General features: G+C 44.5%; 1 protein-coding gene and 1 long non-coding RNA gene across 2 annotated transcripts in view; both read left to right on the forward strand.

Annotated features, from left to right (window-relative positions):
* LOC122542929 overlaps positions 1-12,139 on the forward strand; it is a 32,390-nt gene extending 20,251 nt beyond the window's left edge. The window contains exons 3-4 of the long non-coding RNA XR_006309888.1: positions 9,486-9,592; positions 11,720-12,139. This is a non-coding gene — a long non-coding RNA (uncharacterized LOC122542929). The remainder of the gene's footprint in view (positions 1-9,485; positions 9,593-11,719) is intronic.
* LOC122542928 (neuropeptide Y receptor type 1-like) lies at positions 9,538-12,139 on the forward strand. Its single transcript, XM_043681074.1, has one exon. The coding sequence runs from the start codon at positions 9,649-9,651 to the stop codon at positions 10,741-10,743; it is 1,095 nt and encodes a 364-aa protein (XP_043537009.1). The 5' UTR covers positions 9,538-9,648; the 3' UTR covers positions 10,744-12,139.
* Positions 12,140-12,427: the final 288 nt, after the last annotated feature.

The following is a 12,427-nucleotide window of genomic DNA, read 5'->3' on the forward strand; positions in this document are numbered from 1 at the left end:
CCCTCACCTTAACCTCCTTCCACCTATCGCATTTCCAATGCCCCTCCCCCAAGTCCCTCCTCCCTACCTTTTATCTTAGCCTGCTTGGCACACTCTCCTCATTCCTGAAGAAGGGCTCATGCCCGAAATGTTGATTCTCCTGTTCCTTGGATGCTGCCTGACCTGCTGCGCTTTTCCAGCAACACATTTTCAGCCCTTACCCACAGTGCATGCTATTCCTTAAAATAAATCCTATAAATCAGTTAAATGCATTTTCCCTTTAATAAGACCATGCTGACTCTTGCCAGTTACCTTCAGTTTTTCCAGGAAACCAGTTACAACTTCCTTCATGATCAATTCAAACACCTTTCTATGATCGCTATCAAGCTAACTGGCCTGTTTTCTACTCTCTTCCCTTAGAGTCATAGAGATGTACAGCATGGAAACAGACCCTTTGGTCCAACCCGTCCAGGCCGACCAGATACCCTAACCGAATCTAGTCTCACCTGCCAGCACCCGGCCCATATCCCTCCAAACCCTTCCTATTCGCATACCCATCCAAATGCCTCTTAAATTTTGCAAATGTACCAGCTTCCACCACTTCCTGTGGCAGTTCATTCCATACACATACCACCCTCTGTGTGAAAAAGCTGCCTCTTAGGTCTCTTTAACATCTTTCCCCTCTCACTCTAAACCTATGCCCTCTAGTTCCGAACTCCCCGACCCCAGGGAAAAAAAGACTTTGCCTAGTTACCCTATCCATACCCCTCATAATTTTGTAAACCTCTATAAGGCCACCCCTCAGCATCTGACGCTCCAGGGAAAACAGCCCAGCCTGTTCAGCCTCTCCCTATAGCTCAAATTCTCCAACCCTGGCAACATCCTTGTAAATCTTTTCTGAACCCTTTCAAGTTTCACAGCATCCTTCCAATAGGAAGGAGACCAGAATTGCGCGCAATATTCCAACAGTGGCCTAACCAATGTCCTGTACAGCCGCAACATAACCTCCCAACTCCTGTACTCAGTACTCTGACCCATAAAGGAAAGCATACCAAAAGCCTTCTTCGCTATCCTATCCACCTGCGACTCCACTTTCAAGGAGCTATGAACCTGCACTCCAAGGTCTCTTTGTTCAGCAACACTTCCTCGGACCTTACCATTAAGTGTATAAGTCCTGCTAAGATTTACTTTCCCAAAATGCAGCACCTCGCATTTATCTGAATTAAACTCCATCTGCCACTTCTCAGCCCATTGGCCCATCTGGTCCAGATCCTGTTGTAATCTGAGATAACCCACTTCGTTTTCCACTACACCTCCAGTTTTGGTGTCATCTGCAAACTTACTAACTGTACTTCTTATGCTCGCATCCAAATCATTTATGTAAATGACAAAAAGTAGTGGACCCAGCACTGATCCTTGTGGCACTCCACTGGTCACAGGACTCCAATCTGAAAAACAACCCTCCACCACCACCCTCTGTCTTCTACCTTTGAGCCAGTTCTGTATCCAAACGGCTAGTTCTCCCTGTGTTCTGTGAGATCTAACCTTGCTAATCAGTTTCCCATGGGGAACCTTGTCGAACACCTTACTGAAGTCCATGTAGATCACATCTACTGCTCTGCCGTCATCAATCCTCTTTGTTACTTCTTCAAAAACTCAATCAAGTTTGTGAGACATGATCTCCCACGCACAAAGCCATGTTAACTATCCCTAATCAGTTCTTGCCTTTCCAAATACATGTACATCCTGTTCCTCAGGATTCTCTCCAACAACATGCCCACCACCGACGTCAGGCTAACTGGTCTGCACTTCCCTAGCTTGTCTTTACCGCCCTTCTTAAACAGTGGCACCACATTTGCCAACCTCCAGTCTTCCAGCACCTCACCTGTGACTATCGATGATACAAATATCTCAGCAAGTGGCCCAGCAATCACTTCTCTAGCTTCCCACAGAGTTCTCGGGGACACCTGATCAGGTCCTGGGGATTTATCCACCTTTATGCATTTCAAGACATCCAGCACTTCTTCCTCTGTAATATGGACATTTTGCAAGATGTCACCATCTATTTCCCTACAGTCTATATCTTCCATATCCTTTTCCACAGTAAATACTGATGCAAAATATTAATTTAGTATCTCCCCCATTTTTCGTGGCTCCACACAAAGGCCGCCTTGCTGGTCTTTGAGGGGCCCTATTCTCTCCTTAGTTACACTTTTGTCCTTAATATATTTGTAAAAACCCTTTGGAATCTCCTTAATTCTGTTTGCCAAAGCTATTTCATATTCCCTTTTTGCCCTCCTGATTTCCCTCTTAAGTATACTCCTACTGCCTTTATACTCTTCTAAGGATTCACTCGATCTATCCTGTCTATACCTGACATATGCTTCCTTCTTTTTCTTAACCAAACCCTCAATTTCTTTAGTCATCCAGCATTCCCTACACCTACCAGCCTTTTCTTTCACCCTGACAGAAATATACTTTCTCTGGATTCTTGTTCTCTCATTTCTGAAGGCTTCCCATTTTCCATCTGTACCTTTACCTGCGAACATCTGCCTCCAATCAGCTTTCAAAAGTTCTTGTCTAATACCGTCAAAATTGGCCTTTCTCCAATTTAGAACTTCAACTTTTAGATCTGGTCTTTCCTTTTCCATCACGATTTTAAAATGAATAGAATTATGGACGCTGGCCCCAAAGTGCTCCCCCACTGACACCTGTCACCTGCCCTGCCTTACTTCCCAAGAGTAGGTCAAGTTTTGCAGCTTCTCTAGTAGGTACATCCACATACTGAATCAGAAAATTGTCTTGTACGCACTTAACAAATTCCTCTCTATCTGAACCTTTAACACTATGGCAGTCCCAGTCTATGTTTGGAAAGTTAAAATCCCCTACCATAACTACCCTATTATTCTTACAGGTAGCTGCGATCACCTTACAAGTTTGTTTCTCAATTTCCCTCTGACTATTGGAGGGTCTATAATACAATCCCAATAAGGTGATCTTCCCTTTCTTATTTCTCAGTTCCACCCAAAGAACTTCCCTGGATGTATTTCTGGGAATATCCTCCCTCAGCACAGCTGTAATGCTATCCCTTATCAAAAACCCCACTCCCCCTCCTCTCTTGCCTCCCTTTCTATCCTTTTCCTGTAGCATTTGTATCCTGGAACATTGAGCTGCCAGTCCTACCCATCCCTGAGTCATGTTTCTGTAATTGCTATGATATCCCAGTCCCATGTCCCTAACCGTGCCCTGAGTTCATCTGCCTTCCCTGTTCGGCCCCTTGCATTGAAATAAATGTTTCTTGAGTGGAAGAGTTATTGCCACTTTTCAGTACGATGTAACCTTTCCAGAATCGAGTAGGTTTCGGAAATTAATTCCAATGCATTTAATTACCTTTTTGAAAACTCAACGGGAAGGTCCATCAAACCTAGAGACTTATCAACCTGCAACTCTGTTTGCTTGACTATTTCCCTTCAAGTGATTTTTGATGAGGGAATAAATATCTTGACCTGGTCTTGTCGAGAAAGAGTGTAATGGAGACAGGTCTGTTGCACGAGTTGTAAAACGGTGTTAGAAGCATAGTCTGATGCTTGTCAGACAAAGCACGTTTGACACTACCAGGAGATAGGTCTTAGCCCCTTCTCGTGGCTTGGCACAAGAGCTTCCCACACATCTTTTCAATTTCTATCACTTGCTCTATTCATCAGAACATCAGCTTATGGTCCGAAGACTGGTTCTCATTCATTCCCTTGGATTCCTGCCCTCTTAACAAATGGCTGAAGAGGGAGATAAGAAAGAAACCCCAGGCTTGCGGTTTGTATTCAAAGGGCTGAACGACTTCTATTTGAGGTTCCATGCTGGGCACCAAACATTTCGACCTTGTTTCCATGTGTGTCTGATTTACTTGCTTTCTTAGTGGGACTAATTTTATACTAATAATGAGAAGTGTTTGCCATGAGATGCAGTTTTTTTTTTATTGTTGAAACAAGCAATTCACACACATATCTTGTGTGTGAGAAATGGAGAAAGGTGACCAGTGGTGTTCCACAGGGGTCAGTATTGGGGCCACTGTTGTTTGTAATATACATAAATGATCTGGAAGAGGGCACTGTTGGTATGATCAGCAAGTTTGCAGATGACACAAAGATTGGTGGAGTAGCAGAAAGCATAAGGGATTGTCAAAGAACGCAGGAGAATATCGATAGATTGGAGAGTTGGGCGGAGAAGAGACAGCTGGAGTTCAATCCAGGCAAATGTGAGGTGATGCATTTTGGGAAGTCTAATTCTAGAGTGAACTATATTGTAAATGGAAGAGCCTTGGGAAAAGTTGATGAGCAGAGAGATCTGGGAGTGCAGGTCCACTGTGCCCTGAAGGTTGCTGCACAGGTCGATAGAGTGGTCAAGAAGGCATATAGTATGCTTGCCTTCATTGGACGGGATATTGAGTATAAGAGCTGGCAAGTCATGTTAAAATTGTACAAGACATTGGTTCGGCCCCATTTAAAATATTGTGTACAGTTCTGGTCGCCACATTACCAAAAGGATGTGGACTCTTTGGAGAGGGTGCAGGGAAGGTTTATGAGGATTCAAGCAACAATTTGATTTCAGACAGTCAACATGGTTTTGTCAAGGGCAGAGGTTTTTGAGAAGGTGACCAAGCATGTAGATGAAAGTAGGGCAGTTGACGTGGTATACATGGACTTCAGTAAAGCCTTTGATAAGGTTCCACATGATAGGCTGTTGGAGAAAATGCAGAGGCATAGGATTGAGGGTAATTTAGCAGTTTGGATTAGAAACTGGCTTTCTGAAAGAAAGCAGCGAGTGGTGGTTGATGGAAACTATTCAGCCTGGAGTCCGGTTACTCGTGGTGTGGCACAGGGGTCTGTTTTGGGACCACTACTGTTTGTCATTTTTATAAATGACTTAGACACAGGCATAGGTGGATGGATTAGTAAATTTGCAGATGACACTAGTCATTGGAGTAGTGGACAGTTTGGAAGAATGTTATAGATTGCAGGGGGACTTAGGTAAACTGCAGGATTGGGCTGAGATGTGGCAAATGGAGTTCAATGCAGCTAAATGTGAGGTGATGCACTTTGGGAAGATTAACAGGAAGGCAGAGTACTGGGTCAATGGAAAGATTTTTGGTAGTGTGGATGTGCAGAGGGATCTTGGAGTCCATGTACATAGATCCCTGAAAGTTGCCACCCAGGTGGATAGTGCTATTAAGAAGGCATACGGTGTGGTGTGCTGGCTACGTAGAACAGTCCATCTTCCATAGTTACACCGGCACCACTCCCCACCTCTTCCTTCGCTACATTGATGACTGCATTGGCGCCACCTCGTGCTCCCGCGAGGAGGTTGAGCAATTCATCAACTTCACCAACACATTCTACCCCGACCTTAAGTTCATCTGGACCATCTCTGACACCTCCCTCCCATTTCTGGACACCTCCACAACCGACTTGACACTGACATTTTTAACAAACCCACCGACTCCCACAGCTACCTGGATTACACCTCTTCCCACCCTACCTCCTGCAAAAATGCCATCCTGTATTCCCAATTCCTCTGCCTCCGCCATATCCGCTCCCAGGAGGACACCAGAGATCCCTAGGACTCATAACGGCACACAAACCAACAGCCACGCTCAGACAACAACTCACCAGAACGAAGGACCCGATACCCAACATGAGCAAAACTAATGTAGTGTACAAAATACCATGCAAGGACTGCACAAAACACTATATAGGACAAACAGGAAGACAGCTAACAATCCGCATACATGAACATCAACTAGCCACGAAACGACACGACCAGCTATCCTTAGTAGCCACACACGCAGACAACAAGCAACATGAATTCGACTGGGACAACACTACTATCATAGGGCAAGCCAGACGGAGAACAGCCAGGGAATTCCTAGAGGATTGGCATTCATCCACAAACTCCATCAACAAACACATCGACCTGGACCCAATATACCAACCACTACAGCGGACAGCTGAAACTGACAACCAGAAGCGGCAGGGACAGACCACTATAAACACCGGAGGAAACATCAAAGAAGCGCTTCGCAGGAGGCTCCCAAGCACTGATGATGTCGCCTAGCTAGGGGACGAAACGTTTGCAACAAAAACTTCCAGCTCGGCGAACAGAACCACAACAACGAGCACCCGAGCTACAAATCTTCGCACAAACTTTGAGGACACCAGAGAACACACCAGATGGCCTCCTACTTTAGAGACCGCAATTTCCCTTCCCACGTGGTTAAAGATGCCCTCCAATGCACCTCATCCACATCCCGCCCCTCCGCCCTCAAACTCTATCCCTCTAACCGTAACAAGGACAGAACCCCCTTGGTGCTCACCTTCCACCTTGAAGGGCTTTTGCCCGAAACGTCGATTTTGCCTGTCCTCGGATGCTGCCTGAATTGCTGTGCTCTTCCAGCACCACTGATCCAGAATCTGGTTTCCAGCATCTGCAGTCATTGTTTTTACCTCGTGAGTTTTCCCAGCCTGCCATTCTGTTGGCTAATGTTGCTTTTAGTATCCCAAAACAGCTGTTAGTTTACATTCCACTGGCTACTTCAACTATCATAACATTCAACTGTACATGTACATGAAGATTTCTTTCTATGAATAAAGTATATTTTGGCAATTCAAAAAAAAAATTCAAGGATATGGGACAAGTTGAGGAAATTGGGATGAGATGTCCTGGAGCTGGAGGACGAACCTCCAATGACCACAACCATCTTCCTGTGTGTCAGGTAATACTCCAACCAGTGGAGAGTTTATCCCCTGATTCCCATTGATTCCAGTTTTACTCGGGCTCCTTGATGCCACATTCTGTTGAATGCAGCCTTGATGTCAAAGGCTGTCACTCACACCTTGCCTCTGGAATTCAGCTCTCTTTTGTCCATGTCTGAACTACGGCTGTCATGATGTCAGGAGCTGAGTGGTCCTGGTGGAACCCAGTCTTGAGTGTCCCCGCCAGGACGTTGAAAACTTTGTTCATTTTGCCTCTGATTTCCAACCCACTGTGATTTTCACATTGTCCTTTTCCAACACTTCCCTTCCTTTACTTGACTTCTGTATCTTCATTTCAGGAAATAAACTGTCCTCTGCCATCCATTACAAAGCCCAATAACTCCCGTAGGTACCTTCACTACAGCTTGTCACACGCCATGTCCTGCAAGGACACAATCCTATTCTCCCAGTTTCTTTCCCTATGTTGCATCGGTTCAGATGATGCCACCTTCCAAAGCTTGCTTATTCCGTAATCGAGGTTTCCCATCCACAGTGGTTGACAGGACCCTCAACCACATCCGCCCTATCACTTATGGTTCTGCCCTTGACCCTTCCCATCATTCACAACAGCATGATCACCTTTCATCCCACCAGCTTCCGCATTCAAAGGATCATTCTCTGCCATTTCAGACAACTCCAGCAAAATGCAGGGTTACATTGTACTTTGCTCAAAAACTGCATGCATTCATGTAAAACTCTGAGCTCAAAAACTGCATGAATTTATGTAAAACTCCATTATCTCACTTTTTAAATTAGAATCAATCTAAACATCATGGCATAGACAGAGAACACAGCGGGCCAACACCTTCAACATATTGTCCAGCTATCACCATTGTTAACAGCTAACCCGAGAATGCAACTTTTTAGGAAAAAGGCTTTGTGATTTACACATGAAAGAAGTGAAACTATCACTGTGCTCTAACAGATAAAAGGCTTAACACACAATCAATTTTTTAATGTATAATTTCAGTTACATCACACTGTAAATTTTTGCTATAAACTCTGTGTGTTAGGATTGAGCCCTCCAACATCACCTGATGAAGGAGTGTCGCTCCGAAAGCTAGCGTGCTTCCAATTAAACCTGTTGGACTATAACTTGGTGTTGTGTGATTTTTAACTTTGTACACCCCAGTCCAACATCGGCATCTCCAAATCATGACTACAAAATCATGACGGGCATGGATAGGATAAATAGACAGTCTTTTCCCTGGGGTGGGAGAGTCCAGAATTAGAGGGCATAGGTTTAGGGTGAGAAGGGAAAGATATCAAAGAGACCTAAGAGGCAACATTTTCACACAGAGGGTGGTACGTGTATGGAATGAGCTGCCAGAGGAAGTGGTGGAGGCTGGTACAATTGCAACATCTAAGAGGCATTTGGATGGTATATGAAAACGAAGGGTTTGGAGGGATATGGGCTGAGTGTGGCAGGTGAGACTAGATTAGGTTGGGATATCTGGTCGGCATGGACGGATTGGACCAAAGGGTCTGTTTCCGTGCTGTACATCTCTATGACTCTATGACTATTAATATACGGCTATCTAATAAGTTAAAAAAATCAGACAAACACTAGGGAATAGTCGAACAGGTTTATTTGGAAGCACTAGCTTTCGGAGCTGTGACAGCTACCTGACAAAGGAGCAGCACTCCGAAAGCTAGTGCTTCCAAATATATCTGTTGGACTATAACCTGGCATTTGTGTGATTTTTAAATTTGTCCACCCCCGTCCAACACCGGCTCCTCCACATCATTACCAATAAGTATTTATAATTATTTAAAAGGCCTCATCTAAGGTGGGCCAAACTTTCCCTTTCTATTGCATATTTAATAGTAAGTTTCAGAACAGTTTCCATCTGAGCGACCCTTGTCAGAACAGAGGAGTCTTACTGTCTGCATTGTAGCCCCATCTCACTAAGACTCTGTTCTGATTCTCAGAGGCATTTTACTATCTGTCTGTAAAGGCCTTGAGCTGAGCTCCATGAAACTTCTCTTCCATCATTTTGTGTCAGCTGAAAAAAAACGCAAGCAGCCATGGGTAGCTACAACACTATCTCTGCTGGATCTGTCCTGCTGATGGGTATGGGTATGATTACAAGAGTATGAATATACAGTTATCAAGCTGCTGCTTGACGAGTCCATGAGAATGTTCTCCCAATTTTGGCATTAGCCCCCAGATGTTAGTAAAGAACATTTTCCAAGGTCAACAGATCTATTTCCAATGTTGCCTCTTCTAGTTCCTAGGTCAATATCTGGTGCGCCATCCATTTTTATTTCTGTTGTGAGGATTCATAGTGATTGAAACAACTGAATGGCTTGCAAGGCCATTTCAAAAGGCAGTTGCAAGTCAACCACATTGTTGTGGCTCTGAAGTCACATGTAGGCCAGACCAGGTGAAGGATGATGACAGGTTAAAATGTGATATAAAGGACATTAATATTAAAAACATCAACAGGTGAACTTGCGGCAGGCAAAGCTGTTTCTCAGTATGCACAGAGATAAGATTTGTAATACAAAGAAAATCTTGTTACTTGCACAATGCTTTCTGTGATCCCAGGACATTATAAAATATTTTCTTGTAATGGCTTTGTGTTTGGAAATGTACTCACTAGTAAAATGTAATGAATACTGCTACCAACGTAGCATGTCAATATATTATGAATTATGCAACTACAATGTGTAAATTCAATTGTATCTTTTCTTTAGATAGAGGAAGATCTAACGCTGAAATGATTTCCCTGATTCAAATCATGACCAAGAAGACTCATGAGCTGGGTTGAAAGATGTCTCCAGTCCTGTCCAACTAACACCAGGTTAGAACTTGCAGTTTGGCTACCAGTAAGACAGAACCTGGCCTGTTTATTGAAGAATGGATCAGAATTTCAACCGTTCTGTGAAATTCCAGCCCGCTTCCTGGCACAACATTTCATTGCTGGCAGAGCAATTCCAGTTCTGCTCGGACTCAGTGAGTAGTACCACCTTTCTCATCGTGGCCTACAGTGCAGTGATGGCAGTGGGCATGATTGGCAACATGTGCCTGGTTCTGGTCATTATGAGGCAGAAGGAAATGCGTAATGTGACCAATATCCTGATCGCCAACCTGTCATGCTCAGATATCCTCATTACCACCCTTTGCCTCCCGGTGACAGTGATTTATACCATGATGGACCGTTGGATCCTTGGTGCTGCACTTTGCAAGTTGACCCCATTTGTTCAGTGCACGTCAGTTACTGTGTCCATCCTCTCCTTGGTCCTGATTGCTTTGGAGAGACATCAGCTGATTATCAACCCAACTGGTTGGAAGCCAGCAGTGGGCCATGCATACTTGGCAGTTGCTCTCAGCTGGCTAGTTGGAAGTTTAATCTCTTTACCTTTTATCTCCTTCAATGTCTTGACCAGTGAGCCCTACTCAAACATTTCCTTTCTCCCAGACTCTTTCAAGGATCATGCAGCTTGTATTGAAAGCTGGCCTTCAGAGCAGCAGAAGCTGGCCTACACCACCTGCCTCTTGGTCTTCCAGTATGGCTTGCCCCTGCTTCTGATGCTGACCTGTTACTTCCGGATCTTCCTGCGTCTCCGAAGGCGCCGAGAGATGGTGGACCGTGCAAGGGATGGGAATCACCGGGTCAGCCACAGTCGGAAGATCAACATCATGTTGGCATCTATTGTTGTGGCCTTTGGCCTGTGTTGGCTACCACTCACAGTTTTCAACACGGTATTTGATTGGAACCACGAGGCCATCTCCATCTGTCACCACAACCTCATCTTTTCGCTTTGTCACCTGACAGCTATGCTGTCCACCTGCGTCAACCCAGTCATCTATGGCTTCCTCAATACTAACTTCCAGAAGGAAGTGAAGGCCATGTTGTACCGTTGTCGTTGTGGTGGGACTTCAGACACCTACGAGAGTTTTCCTTTGTCCACAGTCAACACTGAACTGTCGAAAGCTTCCGTATGCCATTAATTGTGTCTAACTTCAGCTGCATTGTGCCTTTTGTGGATCATTTGACACTCGTTCTTGCTGTTTATGTCTGCAGCAATTACATCATTCCCCTCATGCCAAGTCTCACTGCTGAGAGTTGTTGGTCTGCGCCGAGATGGTCTGGCTCCAGCAGTCGTGGATGACTTGTCAATGCTCTGTTGTCAATGCTTTGAAAATCTGGACCCCTGAAATGCACCATCACGGGGAGGCTGTAAGTTACTTGCCTTAAAGTGACCTGCCTTCAAGTAACATTGACACTGAATTTGTGAGACAATGGTTCCAAAATGTACCTGGCATGGGTGAGGTGACAATATGCAGTGGATTGTTTGTGTAACTTATTGGGCCTCTGGCTGACCAATCTGCTGGTTCCTCCTAATCTCACATGGTCCTTTACTAGCTCCACACAACTGAGTGGGGGGGCACAGCCTGGGTACCCATGGAAGGTGGGGATAAGGGAAATATTACAGATGAGGCTGCATGCATTTCCCATCAACCCCAAAGTGATACTGAAAGCATCATTACCGGCAGGTAGATGTTCAGGTCAAGAAGTGCTCAGTGGCAAGGCATCAGTGCAGGATTTGTACAGCTATCGTGTTGCCTGAATGGAACCACGCCAGGGGAGCCTCATGTGATGCAGCGCTCAGTGTCATGGCAAATCTGGAGGGCCTGGTAGCAAGACTCCTTTACCTTCTGCCTTTAGAACTGAGCCGCAAGGAGGACCCTGAAAATGAGGGACAAGAAAAGGATGTCATTTTTTCCTTTTCAAGTTATTCAAGCGGTTTTGTAGTCGTTTGTGGATGAGACAATGGTGCTGGAGGTGGGGAGGAAAGGAAATGAAGTGCTGGGAAATTGTCAGTCTGAGTTCAGCCTTTTCAGTATGTGTTAACAGAAAAATGCATGAGCTTGTTTAAACTGTGTATCAATGTTATATTTGTATGTCATTTTGCCACATTTACAGGGGCCAAACTACTTCAGTCGAGAATCTTCAACAGACAGAAGGGGGTTTAACGGAAAAGGGACAGGTCTGATGAACTGGATCTGGAATGTTTGATTCAACAGATTGGTGAATAAGGCATATGGAGCAATGTTCTGTGGATATTCTTTCCTTTTTTTAAGAGTACCTAATATGCAAACTGCCCTGATTGAGTTTCTGCAAAATGCAAAATCAAAGATAATGGACTATGGGTGTGGTGGTTATCAGTTTGTAAAGGCAGTTTTATGTCTGGGGGCAAATCTCACCGAAGTTCCAGATTAGTGTTCTGTAAATAAAACACATTTCTTTCTCTTCTAACTTCAGACGAATGATCTTTTGATCAGTTGAAGTATTGCTGGAATGAGATACTGCTTTTGAATGCTCCAATAAAATCGATAAGGCTGAGTTTCATATTGTTTGTTATTCACTGTTTCAAGATTTGTCTCAATCATTGAAGGACTGTCCCATTTCATTAGCGCACCAGAGGATCTCACGACAAGTAAATAAACCTGACCTTCTACTGTTCTCTGACATTATCAGAAGCTCTGAGGAAACCAGGAGCAGCACGAGTGATTTAGAAGTAAAGCTGCCTTTGTCATCAGGGCCATCCTTCGTTTCAAAGACATTACATGTTTTGGGTGCAAATTTCTAACAGGGCTCTCCACATCACCGTGCAGGCTGATTCTTGAACAG

Source organism: Chiloscyllium plagiosum, chromosome 41, assembly GCF_004010195.1.
Source record: "Chiloscyllium plagiosum isolate BGI_BamShark_2017 chromosome 41, ASM401019v2, whole genome shotgun sequence".
Classification (NCBI taxonomy): Eukaryota; Metazoa; Chordata; class Chondrichthyes; order Orectolobiformes; family Hemiscylliidae; genus Chiloscyllium; species Chiloscyllium plagiosum.

What these genes read in the sequence shown, in the direction of transcription:
- LOC122542928 (XM_043681074.1), top strand. Translation starts at nt 9,649, where the DNA reads ATGGATCAGAATTTCAACCGTTCTGTGAAATTCCAGCCCGCTTCCTGG.